The sequence below is a fragment of the Dreissena polymorpha genome, chromosome 1, assembly GCF_020536995.1.
Source record: "Dreissena polymorpha isolate Duluth1 chromosome 1, UMN_Dpol_1.0, whole genome shotgun sequence".
NCBI lineage: Eukaryota > Metazoa > Mollusca > Bivalvia > Myida > Dreissenidae > Dreissena > Dreissena polymorpha.
In genome coordinates this window covers 139,278,582-139,303,293 of record NC_068355.1, presented here as the reverse complement: position 1 = coordinate 139,303,293, position 24,712 = coordinate 139,278,582, and the positions used below count along the sequence as shown (strand labels likewise).

The following is a 24,712-nucleotide window of genomic DNA, read 5'->3' as shown; positions in this document are numbered from 1 at the left end:
TTTAACCTTTGATTCGGCGTATACTATGTTTTAAGGTTTCGCATGTAATTGTATGAACCATCGGTTGTGGTGTTAAAATTATGTAGGAGCGACTGTCTGGGTTTGTAAAAATAATGAAGGCGCGATTGTCCGGGTTGTACAAATCATGTAGGAGCGACTGTCCGGGTTGTCACAAGAACGTAGGAGCGAACGTCCGCTTTGTCAAAATTAGCGTAAGAGCGATTGTCCATGGGAGCGATTGTGCGGATACCCATTTCAGAGAAATGCCAAGCTGTTCATTGTTTCGAAATAAATAAATTGTACTAATATTTACAATCCATGCACAAAACAATTTACATTTTTATCTGAATATTTCAATATAGCATACTAAATGGTATTAGTAAATAATTGTACATTTTTTCTCATACTATTCCAATTCCATTTTAAAATGTCTTTTAATAATCCGTGTATTAGACAGTAATTTATTTGAAATAAATATCAGTATAACAAAGTTTACATAATTATTTTATACCAACACTTTGATTCTCTCATATTTTCTTAAGTTATGGAAATATTATTGAAACAAGTCCAAATGTTATGTTTGATACTTTCACTATTTTTGGTCAGTTAACTGTCGCCTTATTGATTTATCAAATGGAATGTATTTGTCCTTTTTTATAGCTGTTCCATTGATTAGCCTATTTTTAATAAGAGAAGGTTTGTAATTAATTGTTTGTTACTAAGCCATAAATACATACATGCCTATAATATATTATTAATCCATTTGTTACGACAAAAATCATCCTTGGCAAATCCGAAAAGTCCCGGGTGCCGGTCAACTCGTCCCCAAGTCAACTCGTCCCGTGGTCAACTCGTACCCATTTTGGACAACTCATCTCTGTTTTTTGGTCAACTGGTCCCTACCCGAGTCAACTCGTACCCGACATACAGAAATATGCAGAAGTAGGTGTAGAATGGTCAGTTTATAAGTCTAAACCATAGAGATTTTCTCTTAATGTTTTCCCATGAATTATCTAAAGCATGCGGCTGTCATAATTAACGTCTCGTTCATAGGTAAGTTGTCTGTGCGGATATGTATAAAGCAGGGAAAGGGTTGATGAAAATTGTCACTTGTGGTCGCTGTCTTTCACATGTTATTCGTTTTAAGGGTGTGACATGGGGTTATTCACATCGGACCGTTATTAATTGCCTGTCATTATAAATTCAAAACTAAGTTTCTGTTTAATAAGTCAGTGTTCCTTTGATAATCATGTTTAACAAGGGAAATGGTGTGAAAGGTGTTAAATCAGCGCACGGTAATTAATTGCCTATTATGTTTCAATTAAAGTTAATTGGTAGTTAAATGATTAAGTTTTACTTTAATAAGCATGTTTATTCACGACAAATTGACGTGGTATAATGTCCCTTGCGTCAAAGAATTTAAAATTATTTAAAATTACGTGTTGTCTGTCGCATGTCGCATGCGCTTTTTTTATAACAGATCAAAGTTACTTCGTGATATATATAAGGCGACTGAATTTAGCATACTTTATTATAAGCTATATATCTGTGCAATTGAAACAGCTGAAACAGCTCAGCACGAAATACAAGCCATGTGCGTGATGTGTCATTGTTTCCATGGTGTAAAAATGGGTTATTTTGTGAAAGTTGTGAAATAAAAATGCTGTGTTAAACTCTATTGATGTGTTTCTTATATATGTAATAAACTGTAAACTGTCCATGGTGTACAACTCTGTTTTTTATGTGAAAATATTTAATTAAAAAATGTTGTTTTCAACTTAACAGATGTGCCATTCTGTCCATGTTGTAAACATTTTGTTATTTTGTTATTTTGTGAAAATTGTGAAATAAAAATGCTATGTTTAACTCGATTGATGTGTTTCTTATTTATTTGTATGCATATATAACGCTTCTCGAGCTTATTGCCAAATGAATAGTTTGAATAAGGTATGAGATTACCATTGGACGAGTTGACTTGGGAAAGAGTTGACCAAAATGGGGACGAGTTGACCACGGGACGAGTTGACTTGGGGACGAGTCGAATGTAAACCAAAGTTCTTTGTTTCCCTTTTCCGCACGTTCTTTGCACCCGAAAGCAACACACTGAACCATGGCGAATTACGATTACCATGCAAAACAACAACACAGGAAAAGCACACGTTTTTAATAAAAGTTGTATAAAACGAACTGTATAAACATAACACGATATAAGTGTCAAAGTTGACGTAAAGCGCGAAGTGTTCACGGTTCAATCCTTAATAACAATGGGCGAGTTTCCGTTTCTTGCGCGTTGTGTAAAAGTGACGTCAGAACCAAAATAGGTGTCGGAAATAACCGAGCGGTTTACAGAAATCAAGATCATCGTTTTTTAGTATCACATTATTTTATGCCCCCCCCCCCCCTTCGAAGAAGAGGGGGTATATTGTTTTGCACATGTCGGTTCGTCCGTCGGTCCGTCGGTTCGTCCACCAGATTGTTTCCGGATGATAACTCAAGAATGCTTACGCCTAGGATCATGAAACATCATAGGTACATTGATCATGACTGGCAGATGACCCCTATTGATTTTCAGGTCACTAGGTCAAATGTCAAGGTCAAAGTGACTCAAACGATGGCAAATGGTTTCCGGATGATTACTCGAGAATGCTTACGCCTAGGATCATGAAACTTCTTAGGGACATTGATCATGACTGGCAGAAGACCTCTATTGATTTTCAGGTCACTAGGTCAAAGGTCAAGGGCACAGTGACTCGAAACAGTAAAATGGTTTCCGGATGATAACTCAAGAATAATTAGGCCTAGGATCATGAAACTAAATAGGTACATTGATCATGACTGGCGGATGCGCCCTATTGATTTTGAGGTCACTAGGTCAAAGGTCAAGGTCACAGTGACTCTAAATAGTAAAATGGTTTCCGAATGATAAGTCAAGAATGCTTACGCCTAGGATCATACAAACAAAATAGGTGCATTGATCATGACTGTCAGGTGACCCCTATTTATTTTCAGGTCAATAGGTCAAAATAAGGTTGCAGTGACTCAAAACAGTAAAATGGGTTCCTGATGATAACTCAAGCATGCTTACGCCTAGGATCATGACACTTCATAGGTACATTTATCATGACTGGCAAATGGCACCTATTGTTTTTCAGGTCACTGGGTCAAAGGTCAAGGTCACAGTGACAAAAAACGTATTTACACAATGGCTGCCACTACAACTGACAGCCCATTTGGGGGCATGCAGTTTTTACAAGCAGCCCTTGTTTGCAATTGCTCTTGATGATTCAATTCGTTTTAGAATATACATTTTATAAAATAGAATGTATCGTTATAAAGGGCTTTTCATTCTATAACAAAAAAGCGCCCACACCCCTTTAAAGATCTGTTTAAGCTCACCTATTTTTTATAAAAAAAGAGCTATTATCATCACCAGAGCGTCGGCGTCTGCGTCGGCGTCAAGTTAAGTTTTGTGTATAGGTCTACTTTTTCTCATAAAGTATCAAATCTATTGCATTCAAACATGGCACACTTACTATCATGAGGGGACTGGGCAGACAAACTCTGTCTGGCATTTTGACAGAATTATGTGCCTTTTTTATACTTATAAAATACATTTTTTTTTGTTAAGTTTGGTGTTTATGTCCACTTTATTCCTAAAGTATCAAAGCTATTGCTTTCATACTTGCAACAGTTACTAAATGTAATAAGTGGACTGTGCAGGCAAAGTTATGTAACTCTGACTGGCATTTTACAGAATTATGGCCCCTTTTATACTTAGAAAATTGAAAATTTGTTTTTGTTGTGTTTTGATCAATTTTTCTCATAAAGTATCATAGCTATTGCTTTCAGACTTTGAACACTCGCTAACTATTATAAGGGGATTGTACATGAAAAGATGCATAACTCTCTTTGACATTTGAACGGAATTATGGCCCCTTTTTGACTAAGTACCTTTGAATATTTTGTTAAATTATGCGTTAAGATGCCATTAATTCTAGAATATCAAGGCTATTGCATTCAAACTTCCATGAGGATATGTACCTGGCAATTTTAATTTGACCTTGACCTTTGAATGACCTTGAATTTAAAGGTCAAATAAATCAATTTTGTTTAAATTGCCGTCTTTCTTTAGGATCATATTTGATTCATACATTGACAAAACAACGCTTACCTGACATACCACAATGGACTCCACCCAAACCACCCCAGGCCCCACCCCAGAATCCCCCCCAACATTATTTTCCCTTTTTTTGCCCCCGGTAGCAGTTGAACTGCCCGTCAGTCTGTGCGTCCGTCCGAAAGCTTTAACATGGGCCATAACTTTTGCAATATTGTAGAAAGCAACTTGATATTTGGCATACATGTGTATCTCATGGAGCTGCACATTTTGAGTGGTGAAAGGTCAAGGTCATCCTTTAAGGTCAAAGGTCAAGGTAAAATTTTGAAATATTGAAGATAGCAACTCGATATTTGGCATGATTGCGTATCTCATGGTTCTGCATATTTTGAGTGGTGAAAGGTAAAGGTCATCCTTCAAGGTCAAAGGTCAAGGTCGAAAGTCAAATTTTTCAATATTGAATATAGCACCTAAATATGTTGCATGCATGCGTATCTATTGGAGCTGCACATGTTGAGTGGTGAAATGTTAAGGTCATCTTTCAAATCAAAGGTCAACTGTTGCAATATTGAAGAAAGCAACTCGATTTTCGGCATGATTGCGTATCTCATTGTACTGCGCATTTTGAGTTGTGAAAGGTCAAGGTCAATGTCATCCTTTAAGGTCAAAGGTCATATTATGCGATATTGAAGGGAGCAACTCGATATTTGGCGTGCATGCGTATCTTATGGAGCTGCACATTTTGAGTGGTGAAAGGTCGATGTCATCCTTTAAGATCAAAGGTAATATTTTGCAATATTGAAGATAGCAACGCGATATTTGGCATGCATGCGTATCTTATGGAGCTGCACATTTTGAGTGTTGAAAGGTCAAGGTCATCTTTCAAGTCAAAGGTCAAATTGTTTTCCTTTTTTTCTTTTTTTTTAGCTCACCTGAGCGATAGCTCGAGGTGAGCTATTGTGATCACTCAGCGTCCGGCGTCCGTCCGTCCGTCCGTCTGTCTGTCTGTAAACAATTTGTAAACATCTTCTTCTACTAAACCATTGAGCCAATTTCAACTAAATTTCATATGGAGCATCCCCAGGTCATGGGACAAAAGAATTGTTAAAAAAAATTTGATCGCATAACCAAGATGGCCGCCATGACCATATATGGTAAAAACATTAAAAAATCTTCTTGTCAGAAACCGCTCATCAGATTTTCAAAAAAATTTCACAGGGATGACCTTTGAAGGCTCCCCTGAAAAAGTTGTTCAAAGAAATTTGATTCGTCAAAAAAGATGGCCGCAGGAGCTCGCTGAACTTTGCATGTTTATTCGTTTTTGCCTATTTTGTGAAAACTTTAAAAAATCGTCCACATTTTTTGTCCGATCCTTTCCAAATTTGCACAGTGTCTTTATATCAATGAGGACACGAACCCTACAAAAAATGAGCATTATTGGTCCATGAAGTACAGAATTACCTCCCCTTGAATTGAGAAAATGGTGTTTATGCAATAAAGTCCAAATTTTTCATCCAATTTTTTCCAAACTTGTAAGGATTTAGCATGGTTCAAACAAGGGAAACAACTACGGTTTATGCATGTTCTTTTTATAACAGATTTGCCTCCCTTTAATTCATTCAAAATCTCATTTTACAGCAGAGATTCCAAATCTGACCTGTAAATGAGCCCCATATTTACTGCCAGTGCTAGGTTACCTTTTCCCATTTGATCATTCTAAAGTATTGGTCTTGTAATGCTGCTACTGCTTCTGCTACTGCTACTGCTACTATTACTACTACTACTACTACTACTACTACTACTACTACTACTACTACTTCTACTACTACTACTACTACTTCTTCTACTACTACTACTACTACTACTACTACTACTACTTCTACTACTACTACTACTACTACTACCACTACTACTACTACTACTACTACTACTTCTACTACTACTACTACTACTACTACTACTACTACTACTACTACTACTACTACTACTACTACTACTGCTACTACTAGTACTACTACTACTACCACACCACCACCACCACCACCACCACCTACCACCACCCCACCACCACCACCACCCACCACCACCACCACCACCACCACCACCACCACCACCACCACCACAACCACCACCACCACCACCACCACCACCACCACCACCTTCTACTCTACTTACTTCCACTACTACTACTACTTTACCACTACTACTACTACTACTACTACTACTACTACTACTACCACTACTACTACTACTACTACTACTACTACTACTACTACTACGACTACTACTACTTCTACTACTACTACTACTACTACTTCTACTACTACTACTACTACTACTACTACTACTACTACTACTACTACTATACTACTACTACTACAACTACTACAACTACATTACTACTACTTACTACTACTACTACTACTACTACTACTACTACTACTACTACTACTACTACTACTACTACTATTACTACTACACCACCACACCACCACCACCCACCACCACCACCACCACCACCACCACCACCACCACCACCACTACCACCACCACCATTCACAGTGACAAAAAACGTATTCACACAATGGCTGCTACTACAACTTATAGCCCATATAGGGGGGCATGCATGTTTTACAAACAGCCCTTGTTTCTATGGGATTTTAACCACAACTGTTCATGTTTATCTCCGACACATATTTTTAGGTCACCTGTCATGAAGTGACACGGTGAGCTTATGTGATCGTGTGATGTCCGGCGTCCGTTGCGAGTGCCTGCGTGTGTCCGTGCGTCCGTCCGTCAACAATTTGTTTGTGTAGACAGTACAGGTCACAGTTTGCATTCAATCTTGATGAAATTTGGTCAAAATGTTTATCTTGATAAAATCCGGTTTGGGATTGTATTTGGGTCATCTGGGGTCAAAAACAAGGTCACTAGGTCAAATAATAGAACAACCTTCTGTAGACAATAGAGGTCACAGTTTTCATCCAATCTTTATGAAATTTGGTCAGAATGTTTATCTTGATGAAATCTGGGTTGGGATTTTATTTGGGTCATCTGGGGTCAAAAACTAGGTCACTAGGTCAAATAATAGAAAAACCTTGTATAGACATTAGAGATCACAGTTTTCATCCAAATTTTATGAAATTTGGTCAGAATTCTTGATAAAATCTGGGTGGGATTGTATTTGGGTCATCTGGGGTAAAAATCTAGGTCAAATAAATAGAAAAACCTTGTGTTGACAATAGAGGTCACAGTTTTCATCCAATATTTATGAACTGTGGTCAGAATGTTTATCTTGATGAAATCTGGATTGGGATTGTATTTGGGTCATCTAGAGTCAGGAACTAGGTCACTAGGTCAAATCATAGAAAAACATTGTGTAGACAATAGAGGTCATAGTTTTCATCTGATCTTAATGAATCAGGTGAGCGATTCAGGGCCATCATGGCCCTCTTGTTTAAATATCATCTTATAAATGATCACACACCCACATTATTTCCGTTCTCCACCCCCACACACAAAACGAATTTCCTTTCTGAAATAGGGTAAGAAAACACAAAAATTTATTTTTATTGTTTTATTTTTAAAAGACCGTCCAAGCATTATACCCAAGCTATTGCTATCAAACTTGAAATATAATGTTATTAGCTTGTTTTATGTCTTTACAAATGTTTAATAGATTGTGGAAAATATACCTGAACTCAAAATCGTCCAGAATGTACCAATTCCTTAAAACAATGGCGATCAATATGTTTCAATTTTGGTCCTCTAACAGTTAGAATATGACTATATTACCTTGACCTTATTGTATATGAACAATTTCCCCATTATACAGGCAAGCACTCGAAAAGTCGAGCGCGCAGTCCTCTGACAGCTCTGTTTTTTTTAAACATGGTGAAAAACACACATATATTTATTTTCATTTTTTATTTTTGAAAGACTGTCCAACCATCCCACCCAATAATCTTAATATTTTGTTTTATTTGTTTTCATTTTCATGATTGAAGTATTGGGATAGGTCCATTCACCTTTAAATAGAAAAAAATAGAATAGCGGTCTGCACCCGCTGTGCGGTGCTCTTGTTTGAATTATGCAGCCTTAGCCAAATTTTCAAGTTTTACATCTGAAAATCTCTTCTGGTTCTCAGTTTGAAAGTTATATTTGCCCCAAAATGGAGTGCGGATTCCTTTCAGCAAGTCAATAAAAAAAACCTGTTGCAGTCTGAGAAGCATGAGCTATAGTAGACTTTAATAGTATTATTTATATGTATATTTCATACTATCAGTCTTGTTTAGCAATTCTATAAATATTGATTATATAAAAAATGTATTTGCTTGTTTAATGTACCAAGTGAGCTGTTCAATCACTGCTTCAAGTCTTTCAGCAATTGCCGCTGCTCCATCAACACTATTGAGTATCATGTTCAAGGCGTCCTAGAACAATCAAGATTTGAGGGCATTGGCCAGCCTTATTGATAAAAATTAATGGCTAGTGTGGATTCTTAAACTGTCTAAAGTAAATTTAATTCAAATTTCATGAGCTTGTTAGAGCTGAGAAAAGAAAACTTAATTATTTGCTTCTAAAATGTTCGATAAACACAGCTGGTTTTATTGGTAATTCAATTTAACTGCCCCTTTAATAATTGTTATTCCCCCTTCGAAGAAGAGGGGGTATATTGCTTTGCTCATGTCGGTCTGTTGGTCTGTCTGTCGGTCCGTCCACCAGGTGGTTGTCAGATCATAACTCAAGAACGCTTGGGCCTAGGATCATGAAACTTCATAGGTACATTGATCATGACTGGCAGATGACCCCTAATGATTTTGAGGTCACTAGGTCAAAGGTCAAGGTCACGGTGACCCGAAATAGTAAAATGGTTTTTGGATAACTCAAGAATGCATACACGGCCATCAGGGCGAACTCTGAACAATATAACTGAAGCAACTGGTCTGTAATCCTAAATCTATAATTATCAGTCCAATGAAACATCATCCTTTGAGTAAAATTAAGTGGATCAGTAAAAATAATATCAGAATATGATTTTTTTTGTATATTTTGTATATTAAATATTGTGTTAATGTTTAATTTTGTTGATAAATATAAATATAAGCAGAGGGCAGGGTAGGTAATACACTATTAATATTTTTCTTATATACAGGGGAAACAAATGCAATAAGTTAAAATTCATGTTTAATGAATAGAGGATATCACCCCCCCCCCAATTTTTTTTAAAAACATCATCTAATAAATAACCAACCCACATGAAACTCCCCCTCACCTCACCCCCACCCCGTAACCCATCACCCCCCCTACCACCCCCACCCCCCACAATTTTTTTTTCTAATAAATAACCCCACCACACATTATACCCCCCCTCTCACTCCCCCCTACCCCCCTACCCCCCACACCCCAATTTTTTTTAAACATCAATAAATTACCACACCCCACATTATATCCCCCTCTCACTTTCCCCTACCCCCCCTACCCCCCCAATTTATTTTTATTTTTTTAAACATCTTATAAATTACCCCCACCCCACATTATTACCCCCTCTCACCCCCCCTACCCCCCCACACCCCCAACCCCCCTATTTTTTTAAAACATCTTATAAATACCACACCCCACATTATACCACCCTCTGACCCCTACCCCAACCCCCCTACCCCCCCCAACCCCCCATTTTTTTAAACATCTAATAAATTACCACACCCACATTATACCCCCCTCTCACTCTCCCCTACCCCCACCCCCACCCCCCCCCGAATTTTTTTAACAGCTTATAAATTACCACAACCCCACATTATACCCCCCTGCTCATCCCCACCCCCACCCCCTACCCCCCACCCCCCTACCTTCCCCCACCAAAATTTTTTTGAAACATCTAATAAATTACCCCACCCCATTAACCCTCCATGAAACCCCCCTCTCACTCCCCCTTCCCCCAACCCCCCCATTTTGTAAACATCTTTATAATTACCACACCCCACATTATACCCCCCTACCCTACCAGCCCCCCACCCCCCCCCACCCCCCCCCCAGTTGTTTTAACATCTAATAAATTACCACACCCCAGAGGATACCCCCCTCTCACGCCCCCCTACCCCCCACGCCCCCCAGCCCCCGTTTTTAAACATCTAATAAATAACCACACCCCACATTATTACCCCCTCTCACCCCCACCCCCCACCCCCCACCCCCACCCCCCCCCCCCCACCCCCCAATTTGAAAAAAAAAAAAACATTTTATAAATAACCACACCCCATATTATACCCCCTCTCACCCCCGCCCGCCCCGACCCCCCCCCCCCCACCCCCCAAAAAAAATAGGGGGGGGGAACAGCTAAGAAAGGACCACACCCCACATTAGACCCCCCCTCACACCCCCCACCCCCCCTACCCCCCACCCCCCCAAAAAAATAAAGATTCTTTTAAACATCTAATAAATTACCACACCCCACATTATACCCCCCTCTCACCCCCGCCCCCCCACCCCCACCCCCCCCAAAAAATATTTTTTTTATACATCTAATAAATTACCACAGCCCATATTATTACCCCCCTCGCACCGCCCCACCCCCGACCCCCCAATTTTTTTGGAAACAGAGTAGAAAGAACCCCACCCCACAGGATACCCCCCCTCTCATCCCCCACTCCCCCCCAATTTTTTTTTTAAACATCTAATAAATAACCACACACCACATTTTACCCCCCTCTCACTCCCCCCTACCGCCCACCCCCCAATTTTTTTTAAACATCTAATAAATTACCACACCCCACATTATACCCCCCTCTCAACCCCCAACCCCCACCCCCTCTAAAAACATTTTTTTTTAGACATCTTATAAATTACCACACCCCACATTATACCCCCCTCTCACTCCCCCCTTGATCATGACTTGCAGATGACCCCTATTGATTTTCAGGTCACTAGTTCAAGGTCACAGTGACTCGAAATAGTACAATGGTTTCCGGATGATAACTTACATTAGGTCAAAGGTCAAGGTCACAGTGACAAAAACGTAGTCACACAATGGCTGCCACTACAACTGACAGCCCATATGGGGGGCATGCATGTTTTACAAACAGCCCTTGTTTATTTTACAGCACTGCCCCTTTAATAATATTTGATTTCAATACTGGTGACGTCATCGTGTCATCGCTTCTGAATTTCGTCATTGGATCTACTTTTACTGTCTCAGCTACATGCATAGGTCGACGGGTTTATATCTTTCAACTTTATTAATATTTTCTCTGTGACGGGCATTCTTGATTGATTGATTTTTATGCAGTCAAATAGACAACCAAGCGATGTTATATGCATCTTTTTAACCCAAATTGTTTCTTCCTGTATTTGCTAGATATTCATCTGAAATATTGTCTATATGATGCTATATTATTAAATATTTTTTAAACAAGAAGCGATGTAGTAGACACTTGTTCGTAATTTAATTTCCTAATTCCTCAAAAAAAGTTGTTACTCTGTTGCTCGGGTCTCCATCTTACCTTTACCACAATGGTTATTAACTTGAGTGCGTTTTAATTCCATTTCATTATTGTTCAATTTGATTTGCAATGCTATGAGTTTAATTTTTATTTACACTTATAACATGTTTCATGAATATTGGCTGGCCATGTGTGAGGTTTAGCGCATTAAACGGTTTAAACTCCCAGTGCTTTGCTTTGACCGTTCCAAGGCGGTGACCCCAGCTTTATTCTACTATGTATGTATTTTGTTTCGTATAGTGCCGTACTGTTTTGGCAATTGGTCACTTGCCTTAAATTACGGACCACGAAGTTGTGTATAATGAAAATGCAATACTGCCCAGCAGCTAGAGTTTCACTTTGTTTTTGTCATTTATTTTTTTCACAGGTCCATCAACGTTTGAAATGTCCCATGAGTGGTTTAAACTGATCCATTAACACAGGAATTCCGTTGCGAAGAATACGTTTCATAAAATACATTATATTTATTTTAATCTTAAATATTTGCAGTTACAGAAGGCACATATATATATTATTTTAATAAACTGATGTAATGAAAGTATCAAAGATTTTATTGATTTTCACCAGAACAACTTTATTACGCTACTTATCCGTAAATGATAACTTTACTGGTATATCTGTGACTAATATTATTAATGTGTCAGTGTTAACACAATTAAACTTAAATTTTGTATGCAGCAAAATATCGGCAATCTATACTTTACACCCGAGATTTTATGTCCCCCACCACTATAGTGGGGGACATATTGTTTTTGCCCTGTCTGTTGGTTGGTTTGTTGGTTGGTTTGTTGGTTGGTAGGTTTGTGTGTTTGTTTGCCCCGACTTTAACATTTGCCATAACTTTTGCAATATTGAAGATATCAACTTCATATTTGGCATGCATGCGTATCTCATGGAGCTGCACATTTTGAGTGGTGAAAAGTCAAGGTCAAGGTCATCCTTCAAGGTCAAAGTTCAAATATATGGGTCAAAATCGTTCATTTAATGTACACTTTTGCAATATTGAAGATAACAACTTGATATTTGGCATGCATGTGTATCCCATGGAGCTGGACATTTTGAGTGGTGAAAGGTCATCCTTCAATGTCAAAGGTCAAATATATGGGGACATGATGTTTCACAAACACATTGCTTGTTTAAACATTCTCTCTGAAAACATTGTTTTAATGATTTTTAGTGATGCGTGTGCTTCATATGGTATTGAACAATGCGTACATAAGTAGCACACGTGAATTGAGTATTAAAAAGGGAAGGTTTGAATATATTCGTTGAGCAAAACATTCAGAACCATCTTAGGATCATTAATGAAATTTCTAGAAATTCGACTTCATGTTCATCTCAAATGTATAAAGAGATTGCAATGTACAAAAGCAGTGTTTCTGTTGACGACGTGCACTATATTGTGCACACATATTTACAACGTTTTCCTTTCAGAAAAACAGATGTCCAAATGTAAATTCCTAAAACAGTTACGTTGATGATGGCTTCATACCATTTGAGTAAGTTTGCTTTACTGCTTACTAGTATCTTAACCTGTTCGCATTTTGTTGTTGTTTTTTCCGTCGACTGCGTTCGTCGCTTGACAAGGATATTAAGAATTATCATGCGGGCATCTGGTCAATAGCTCCATGATCAATTTCACATGTGCTTGTTACATTAATTGTATTCCCTAGAGGTAAGTCTAAGTCTTCATATATATGGATGCATTTATGATTGATAGAAATTAAAGTAACACAATTTTCCGGATGTATTAATTCTCAGCCTCAGTGTTTCAAGGGATATCGGTATACAAACAGTTAAAGTGATATTATTCGCATGTAATAGTACATGCTATGTTTATAGTTGTCTATAGCAACCGTTGTTTATTTTTGGTGTTTTCAATTTATATACGCTTATATTTGTTAATGCAGCATCAACATACTAAAACAATATCCCGGAAAGAGAAAAAATAATGCATTTGAATATCAACCGTACTTTCGTTTGACAACTGATCATGCATGTACGATGTTAATCTAAATTAAGTTTTATTGCAGATTCGTTCATACGAAACAATGACACAATATTGTTTTACGGATCATTTTTATTTCCTGCAACGATATCTATTCATACGACACACGAACACTAACTCCGATCCTTATACAAAGAAAGTTTAGGTCGGCTTAGAGGACTGGGACAGTCATGTAAAATATCGAATATAATATATATATATTTTTTTATAAACAACTGGTAGCAAGATGAGTTGCAGATAATTGGTCAGTTACCACATTTTAACTAACTCTTTTGACCTGTTAAATCTTTTCAGCTCAATTCAACCGTGAAACATGCGCATAATATAACTAACTTCATGCTTCAAAATTGGTCTGAATCCTTTTTTAAAATGAGTTTCGAAACGGACAACACACACTCTGTGACTTTGCGCTGTCACCATTAAGGTTACGGTTAAGGTCGCATTCTGGCGGTTCTATACATGAATACATAAAATTGTCTTCAAATGTCCACCGTCTGTTAGATCGTCGCGACTATTTTCATTTGGATTTGGTGAAAACATCTATATAGGTAAATAGAGAATACTAGGTTAGCGTTGAATAAAGAGAAGTTTAGGTTGCGAGGCTTAGAACACCGGGAGCGAGCCTTGGCGGGCGCTTTTGGTGTTCGAGCCGAGCAACATAAACTTCTCTCTATTCAACGCTAATCCTAGTATTCTATTTATCCCTTGATTTCTTTGAACGTGACATTTAACATAAAACGATATAATTACCTTAACAATAATTTTAATTCAATTTTAAAAGCGCTTACAATCTATATTTAACGAATGTAGCCATGCGTAGTGATATAGTATGTTTCTGTTCTGGTACGTAAAATAGTCTTTAACATTTTACACAAAAACTGTAAAACGAGAAAAAATATTACCATATGCATCGATTCATTTTTTCGCATCATGCAAATTGTTACACATAACTACCGCGAAAAGAAGATTTTAATTTTATATAATGCATTTTATTTTCGAAAGAAAATGATCAAAATCCAATATGGCGGCGATTGCTCCTGGCAAAATGATGTCGATGTCAACAGACATGTTCATGTAGCTTTACACACAGAGTCGTTCAAAACATAAATTATCAAACAAATATACTCGTCTTATTTTTTCATGGACGCTGCAGATTTTGTTAGCGTCTAGATCTAGCCTTCACATCCTGTAGTATGTGCCCCAAACACAAGATAATCCGTAATAATTGTATAAATCTTTGAAACACGTGTTGCAAACGGGTTATTCTTACTGAATATACTTTCTTTGATAAAATAACAACGACAAAATTTTATTCATCAAAGTAAATACCCTTACGTTTACTAACATCTAAAAGCAAAACAATTCGAATAGACTTTTGAACCAAAATACACACCCAATAGCCATCAGTATGTTCTACACACACATTTCACATCCAAATTGGCACGCACATTCTGAAAATCAACAACACGAATAAGCTATATCCACATGTACATCTATATCCTTCGTCCCAACGGTACAATCCGAGGTAAGTAGTCCTTAGAATATGCACTTTTTCATAATTACATCTAGGATACATTAACAAGAAAAAATTCGCGTCTTCAGTGTTTTATTCCCAGACAACGCATACTAGTTTCGTCTACACCAAAAGATGACATCGCATAATATTGGAAAATGACGCAATACGTATGTCATCTTATGACGCAGTCAATCAGCTGATTCATTATACGGATTGCGAAACATTATGTCCCTTGACTAGGGGTGAAGGTCGTATAATTATAAAGCTAAAGTTTCTCGACTCTTATACCTCTACTTCGTACTTCCTACATTCAATTGCTGACTATAACAGGATGGCCTATTATAGGCAGATATATACACTGTCGAGTCAGTTTCCTGGGAAGAACCAGTACTTGGTTTCTATGGAGGAGATAATGAGAACGCTCCCCGAGTAGGGAGCGAACCCACGAACTCCCGATCGCTAGGCGGACACCTCATCCACTACACCACCGCAACCTGTATAGACTCTAGAGATTTCTTATAAAAAATCATTCAGTGGTAGAATAAAAAGTAGTCCTTGCACGCGACAGGTTTATTGAACAAGGTGGTAAAGAGGCTAGTCTATTCCATGGGGTATCAGACCGTCAATGTCGGTATAAAAATGGGATAACATCAAATACATGAGAGAAGTACGCTGGTTTTTTTTCACCGGCATGGGACTCATGAATGTCTTGCAACACAACAAAAGTCCATATCATTCATAGTTGCTTTCATTTGATTCAAGTGCTACTATTGGCCTTTTGAAAACAGGGAACGAAATATAAAAATAAGTTCTTTATGAGCACATTATTTGCCTTTTAGGTGATGACGGTTGTCAACGCGTATTGTCTAGAGCTCACAATGACCTAGTACTGAAAATTAATGTAGACACAGCGCTAAACTTTCTTGGACGCTTTCTGGAGGTACACGACGCTGATGAAATAAAGGTACAACAATGACGGCGTATTCTTTCTTAACTTTGTACAATCATGCAAGTTACTTTAACCAAACTGTAGCTAAATAATACGTTTGTAAAATGCCTTGTTTCTCGAAAGTCTGGCAACGCCCCATATATATTTCACACCTTGTTTTTGTCCCTCATAGTTTTGTTTTCTATGCTTCAAAAGAAATTGTTGAATACAGTTTATCAATCTCAGCTGATAAGTACCCCCAGCGCCGTGCCCACAACCGGTTGTCAGTTTACAGAAGTACACTACCTCTCCAGAGATAGGGTCAAATAAAAAAATGATTCAACTAGGCCTTTTACAGAAACATGCCCCAAAAAAAACTCATGCTCGCAAAATGTAGAATGTTTAAACAGCCCTCATGCTTATGTTTGTGTCCCTGAGTATTTAATAGTTAATGGCGCAACGTGTATTACCGCTATTGTAAGTAAAAGTGCCGCATCTGTAAAATAACATAGGTAACTTGTTTTTCAGATTGTTAACTGGTTATGTAATTGGTTCATTTTATTTTACAGAATTTATTTACGAATGAAGCGAAATGTCGTGTATTGATGAGAAGGATAGGTAAAGGTGGTGTGAAAACCTACAGGAAGTTCAAAGAATACCTAGCAAGTTACCACAGCGATTTGTTAAAGACCCTTGAAAAGCATGAAGAAGAACTAACTATGGAGCACCCAGGTAAGTACACTAATGTCATGATCAGGTCCCATGATTATCTACGAGCATTATACATTCACTGTTTTTTATGCCCCCGGATCGATTGATCGGGGGTTTATTGATTTTGGTCTGTATGTCTGTCTGTCTGTATGGGTCTGTCATTGTATGTGTCCCAAAACTTTAACCTTGGTCATAACGTTTGCAATATTGCAGCTAGCAACTTGATATTTAGAATGCATTTGTATCTCACGGAGCTGCACATTTTGAGTGTTGAAAGGCGAAGGTCAAGGTCACCCCTCAAGGTCAAAGATCAAATATATGGCTTCAAAGCGGCTCAATAGGAGGCATTGTCTTTCCGTCAAACACATCTCTTGTTCTGTTTTAAAATATAGTTTAAACTTTACTTAACATGTTTATAATAAGCTTAAGTAATATAACACGTTTTTCTTTAACATTGTATGAAGGAATGCCATTTTATAGGTACTCTTTGCAATCAAATACATGTTACATATATTCGTTAATAAACGTAAGACAAATGCAACGCGGACTGTTAAATAACATGTTTACGTGTTAATGGCTGTACCGTGCTTGGGCTACCAAATAATTGTAAGAAACATTGCTGTTCTGGCTTTATTTATTCATAAAGAATTGTTGCTTCAATTTGAAGGTCGCATTAAGGATTTTCAATGAAACGTCTTGAAACGGTGTGACTCATCATTGAAACTTAACGTTGGCAAAGAATATATCTATTAATCGTTCATTTAAGGTCATTAAAATGAGCACTTAAATGGAATGTTTGAAACAAAATTATTATTTTTCTCTTCACATTTTAAATGACTCAATTATTAACTGTTTCATTTAGAGCTATTGTCGCAACTATTAAACGAGAGTTATACATACATTTTATAGCAGTAAATATTTATTATATTAAAACATCTTGTTCCTTGTTTAAGTCAAAGTTAATAAAGAGTTAACTACTATCTGCTAATTACTTCTGATGTTTTATTTGCAGAGAACGAAGTTGTCAATTCGAACACCAACCTAACAGACGTACATCTCGCACGAATAGCACTTCAGATACGCCATCAGTTTGATCCTACTGCAGCCAATTTGAGGATTGCAGAACAAACCATCCAAGACATTAAGAAACACTACAGTTATTCCAATTACGAACAAGTTTATCAATTTCTGTATGAATGGAAAGAACAAAACAAAGCTGACGCTACATTTGGCTTTCTAATAACTAAACTACAGAAGTGTCCTGGACTTTGGTCCTTGAGGTTGTCGGATTTCGGTAGACAGACACTCGAGGATGATGGAGGTTATTTAATTGCATTACAAGTATCTCGTAACAAATTAAAAAAATCTTCATATAAGGCTTTTGTGTATTATCATTTTACAACGTAAAATGTGTAAATTGACAAAAAACAGTAAATCCCCAAAATAAAAAATAATTATGTTACACCAAACACAAACCTACTCAAGTGTTGATTTTAATATTTTGTCCGATAATCTTTATAGATACGCATGTCTTCTGATAAACGGACAACATAAATAATAACGAAATAATACCACAGAAATGTTCCTTTCGGATCCTCTTCAAGTCTGAAATTCAGAGTAACGACAGATGGTCATAGTTTCAATCTTGGTTCATTTCAAATGAACATTGCTAGCCGAATCACATGACATTGTTATCCCCCTTTTCGAAGTACAGGGTGTGAGTGGTTACTTGAATCAAAATTGACATCTGTCCACCTATATATCTGTCTTTTCGCACACACAAACTTGTCCGCAGACGTCCGCGCACACCTTTCGTTTAACAATATTCAAATTACATGAATGGTTTTCCTCAATATATATAGTTGTGAACGGGGGCAATTAATCAGTTGCGTTAAAAGCATAAGTGCATTTGCATAAGTTATACCCAGTTTTTCGACTTAAACGTTACACAAGTTTTTCCGCAAGTTCTTTCTTTGTGACGCATTACAACATGTAGACATAGGAAGATGTAAATGTTAGTCCTGCATTAAAAAATCATGACCATTTTCTTTTTCTAAAGCATCTTTAGGTTTTAAATGATTTTTCCATGTTCATTTAAAGTATTATTGCACTGCCTCCACTGACTAGCCTATACATATCATGAACATATGTTCCTACTTATAAGTGAGTAATAATTGAGTTATTGTATATGTTAATTGATTAATTTATCTAATTTTTGCCTTTTTCAGATGAAAGAAATTTTCAAAACATCAGCACAGATATTACAATAACAATGAAGAAAGACTTATACGACGGGTGGTTAATATATCTTCAAAAACAATATATTGACAAATTGAAACGACAATCTCGTAAAATTTACGAAGGGCATGATACAAGCGTCTTTATAAGTAAGTAACGTGTATTTTTTCATATATCAACTGAGCACACTCTGCTCATGGCGAGCTTTTATGATCGACATTTAACTTTCTTTCCTCCTACCACACTAAAACCCCTCTGTTAAGAAACATAAAGAAAAAGGGCGCACAGTGTTTTACATGTTTTTTTTTTAAACATTGTGAAGACGCTTGATTATAATACATGAAAGCCCCTAGAACATAATCTCTAACGATAGCTCGAGCAAGGTCCAAAATCGGTCCGGTCTCTTTACAAAAATTATTACCAAGGGTTCGGGCACCTGTTCTATTCTGTTATAAAAAAGAAAGCTTTCTATGACGCTAGAAAGAGTTCTTTCTCATTCGCCATGATTTAAGTTCAGAACATTTGTTCCTGATGATAACCCGACCGGAATAAGAACTTTTTTGGTCCTTTTAAAAATATTTGGGCCGTATGGGACTGCCAAGTTGTTCTAAGAAAGCATAAGGTAATATTTGCGAGCTCTTTTGAATTCACATGTTTGTACAAAGCTGGGACAATTGCTCAGGTCATGTGTTTCTATCGACTTAAGAAAATGCGTAGATAAACAGCCGCCTGTGGGGTGGGGGTCTGGTTAGTTTGTCTATTATGGGTGGAAATGTACAGGTATTTAAGTAATCGTCCGACCTCTATCGTTTTTCTTTATCAATTTTATTAAAATGAGTGTGTCGCTGCATCGTGGAATGTTGTATATATTTTAAATAACACTATGTAAAAAGTAAGAGATTGTACCAGATATATCGTCACATGAGCATTGAATGGCATAATGCCTTTAACGTATGACTGATGGAGGAATTCTTCTGTGCATGTAAACACTACTTTGTCATCATGCTTAAAAGAAAAACAAATTTTGATTGATTAGATCCCGATTTAAGTTTCGTAAATGGATTCAACAATAAGAAGAACAATGTAAAGAATTTACAAGATGGCGGCTATTATTACTGAATTGTCATGATACATATACACAGTTACACACCCTATTTGATAAACAACCCGGCGTTATTTAGTGCATCAACCGTTGGTGTATTGATAACAATTAACCAAAAGTCCGTCGTGTCTTATATGTGTGGAAGTCCGTTCGTCTGACATTCCGTCCGTCAGTCCGAAAAATGTATTCCTGTGAATACTTAAAAGTACTGAAGATTCTGGGATTACCTTGCAACACGTTATTTATTACTATAATTATATTAAATTATGTACATATTCACATACAGGTTTTACATGGCTTTCTTTCAATGTCTTCCTTTGTTCTTATGTCCATTTCCTTCAATTCGCGACTACTGCTATAACGATACAAATTTAAAACTTTAAACTGGAGTCTGCGATTTTTCTGAAAGTGCTGAAATTGTTTGGAGTAAAATTGGTATATAAATAAAAGACCATGTTGGAGAGTGTACAATACCTTTCGATGTCCCTCATAGGCCTATGTTCCGACCACTTTAACTCAAAATAGAATAAAACTTAATGTTGTATCTACTCAACAACTGTGATAATTAAAAGTGGTATACACATTTGGGTATATGTATGCCTTTTTGATGTATTTTACTCGCTTCCACCTCTTACCACAAAAGATGAAATGGCGCAAACAGTACACATTATGATAAAAGATCTTGGTAATCACTGTGAGTGATTATACGAAGTAATGCAATTCCTTGAAAGACTTTAAAATTAATTATTGAACTTTGTATACACATGAATAGCAATGGTACTGTAATACGCATTAAAACAAAAATAAATACGTAATGTGCTTAACGAATATTGAATTTCATTTAGGAACATTACAATTGTACAGATAAAAGTCAATTTGAAGTTAATGGATAATTCTTCATTGTTTGGGGTTTTCACCAGACCGGTAGGAGACTCATTTATGAACTTAAAAAGCCTCATTTTATTAGATGTTTAACTTACAAATGTGTTTTTGCAATGCAAACAATAACATACATTTAGCATGTCTGACGTTTGATGATCTCTTACCAAAATATGTATGTTATTGTTAAAGTTATGTGCTAAAGTGAGCTATTGTGGTCACTCTATGTCCGGCGTCCATCGTCGTGTGCCGTGCAATGTGCGTCGTCAATTTTCTACCGTATAGGCCAAATTATTTCATCTTATATTGGTGAAAAGTGGTCAAAATGTGTATCAAGTAAAACTCTAGAAAGAGTTTGAATCTGGTCGTATGCGTGAAAAAACTAGGTCACTATGTCAAATAATAAAAAAAACAGGTCACAATTATAACGTAATTAAGCTTAAAATGTTCAGATTGTTCATCTTGACCATATAAAAGCCAAGTTCGAATTTGGGTCGTATCACTCTATGAGCAACATTTATGACTCAAGTCTAAAGAAAACGAGTCGAAGTGTATATCTTGGCAATATCTAGGCCAAGTCTGAATTTTGGTAAGGTACGTTAAAGACCTAAGGACACCAGGTTAAATCTGTAGGCCACTTTTATGACTCATTCTTTATTCTATGTATATATGCTCATTTTCTGATATCTCTTAGAATTTAAATATTTTTTATAATAATCCGTTAAAACGTTAAGAGGTATGAAGGGAACACGAATGTGTTAGGTACAGACTGACGTATGGACTGACAAAGGCATCCGATTTGCCATAGTAGATTTAAAATGCCTTATTCAATTTATTCGATTTATGAACCAAATACTTAGTAATTTATGTATGCTATTAGTAGGCTTAATCGTAAATATTTCAATTCATGTATATTTTAAAACTAAACTTTAAAATAAACAGTAGCTATTGTATTTTATTGTGTTGTATTATTATTATTACAGCGGACCGGAAAATAGATACCTTCACAACAAGACTAGCAATTAAGCAAATCACGAAACCATCTGTCTATAGAACAATCATCGATGCACAAATCATAAAGGTAATTTGCCATACTAATATATTATTTACAGAAAATAAACTGACGTTTAGCGCTGCAATGCCTACTTTGCTCTGCATATTTCATATAATTTTATATGAATATAAATAGAACACAACGCAAATAAAACAACACAAACATTTAAACAACAAAAAAATGGCATGAGTAAAAATAACATATACATTTTTATGTTATTTGTGTTTCACCGTAAGGAATGCAAACTTATTATATTTCTGTGAGAATTTGTTCATGTAAAGCACATGTAAATACAATCTTAACTAAGTATTGTGTATTATATTAAATTTCAAACGTGATTTACGTACCAATTACTAATATGCTGATTTATCACATGCCTTACCCTGTTTCCCATGTAAAATAACCATTACGAATATTTTTTTTTATCTTACACACGTGTAATATACTTTTTAAGCGTTTTCATTGGCTTATTTTCATTCGATTAACCAATCGCATTTTGTTATTTTGCTGAAATGACGTTGCAACGTCAAATGACGTAACGAAATGTTAACAACATTCGGGATTTATCATTATGTTTGCGTAAATATTTATTTAATTTGCTCATTTAAAAGCATGTGATAAAAAAGATCTGACACTGGTTGTCATTTCATACCATATTTTATTTAACTCGTTCAGGAATTCTTCAGTGAGCTCGCTTAAGGCTCGCTTACTAACAAAATTCATGAACTCGTTTAATAAAATATGGTATGATACGACAACTCGTGCCAGATCCTACATACTTTTCATTTGAATATGTATTTGTCGAGTAAATATATTCATTTATACCATTTAATAAAAAATCCTTCATCGAAATTAATTAAACGAATTCTTTGTTTCGCATATTAATTAACATATCACGTGACTTGTTTGTTAATTGTATAAATTTTTAGTGGATACCAGGTACATACCCGTTTAAAAAAACAGTTTTAAAGTAATATTTGAAATTCCGAACTACATGACTTTACTTTTGAATGTATACAAATTATCTTGTTTTAAAAATGCTTATGGAGTCTAATAATCTTGTTTGAACGTTGGTATAACTTAGGAAAGGTGAAGACGATGTGCAAATAGCTTATGTTTCATCCAGGTTTATTGCTGTTCTCATCTCATCAATGAACAAAGCAACTGAAGAGAGCTATTTTATATTATTGCTCAGCACAAGCGTGCAGGAGCCCCTTCAACTGCATAACGATTTAACTTGATATTGTGAATATTTGTTTTAAACATCAGCAGCATACATTTTAGATTTATGCACGGCGCCAGTATGGAAGCTGTCCATTATGTCGCTTATGATATCGGTAACATTACTGGTTATGTGTGTCGTCGTAAACAGATGAAAAACCGGTCTCCTGTTCTAAACTTGCTATACAATATGTTATAGTATATAGTTGTTTATGTCATATATCAATTTTCAACAAAACTGTAGATCTAGTATGACAAAATCAAAAAACTAAACGTCGATCGAAAATTCATAGATAATCATTCGCTTAAGCGGAACTGCTTCCTACATCTTTTCTGTCCGTCTATTACCTAAAAAAAAAGAAATTACACTGTTTCATCTATGTTTTATTTGATTAAGCAAACACACCATCTATTGAAATGTTGCTAACTATTATTAAATAACATTATGCTTGTAATTACATTAAAGTTTATTGCATAACAAAACGCGTCGTTTTTATGATATGCTGTCACAGTGTTATGCGAACGTGCGTGTTCCGGCATGACTGATAGGTGGCATATCCATAATCGATTGCTCCGATTATTAAAAAAATGGCACACCCAATATCGAATACAAGAACATAAATACCCGACTTCAAACGTTTAAATGTTTGATTTGATAGAAAAATGGAAATAATACACAATTATTGTAATAAGGTTAGTTTTGTGTCATATTAATTATGATTCCAGTTGAAAAGTAGATAAATACGTATTTATCGAACAATCTTTATTAACCATCATCTTTATTAACCATCATCTATGTATATTTTGGCAATAAATATCATAGTGGTTATTAACATTGTGTCTGTAATATGTATAACGCCGCATAGTGTAAATGATAATTTGTTTCAGGAAACGTATGTGGCAAAAATATTGCATTTCGGCATTGTTCCTCTTATTGCACACCATGAAGATAAGGTGAACGAGTAAGTTTTGCGTGTTTTATGTTTCTAATCTAATTCAATTTGTAGTTTTTAAAAGTTAAATTTATTCAGTTGTATAAATTTGTCTATTACTTTGAACGTAGATATCGTTAAAAATTTAGCTCGTTTTAAATGTCGCATTTTAATACAGTGAATACTATTTGATTTCACCATATCTGGAAAACGGTGATTTGTTTGATGCGATTCAATACGACACAAGACAAAAACAAACTCCACCGAAGCTCGACATGAATTGCAGGATGAAAATCATACACCAAATATCCTGTGCAATAGACTTTATCCATAGGGGAACCCAAGACAGGTACATGCGTGTTAAATAGGAATAAACTAGCAGATTGCATTACTATATACACAATGTAAATGAAATAAAAAAAGAAATTACATATTGGATAGTAATTCATCCTCATATTAAAATACATATGCAACACATTAAACTTGTTTTGCATTGGTTATGAAAAA

General features: G+C 36.2%; 1 protein-coding gene across 2 annotated transcripts in view; it reads left to right on the top strand.

The window, feature by feature from the left end:
• LOC127852190 (uncharacterized) overlaps window positions 1–24,250 on the top strand; it is a 42,478-nt gene extending 18,228 nt beyond the window's left edge. For both annotated transcript variants that reach the window (XM_052386073.1, XM_052386075.1), the window contains exons 2-8: window positions 13,051–13,115; window positions 15,980–16,104; window positions 16,638–16,800; window positions 17,792–18,100; window positions 19,008–19,166; window positions 21,982–22,079; window positions 24,162–24,250. In XM_052386073.1, coding sequence (XP_052242033.1) covers window positions 13,094–13,115; window positions 15,980–16,104; window positions 16,638–16,800; window positions 17,792–18,100; window positions 19,008–19,166; window positions 21,982–22,079; window positions 24,162–24,239 — 954 coding nt within the window. In that variant the 5' untranslated portion in view covers window positions 13,051–13,093 and the 3' untranslated portion in view covers window positions 24,240–24,250. The remainder of the gene's footprint in view (window positions 1–13,050; window positions 13,116–15,979; window positions 16,105–16,637; window positions 16,801–17,791; window positions 18,101–19,007; window positions 19,167–21,981; window positions 22,080–24,161) is intronic.
• Window positions 24,251–24,712: the final 462 nt, after the last annotated feature.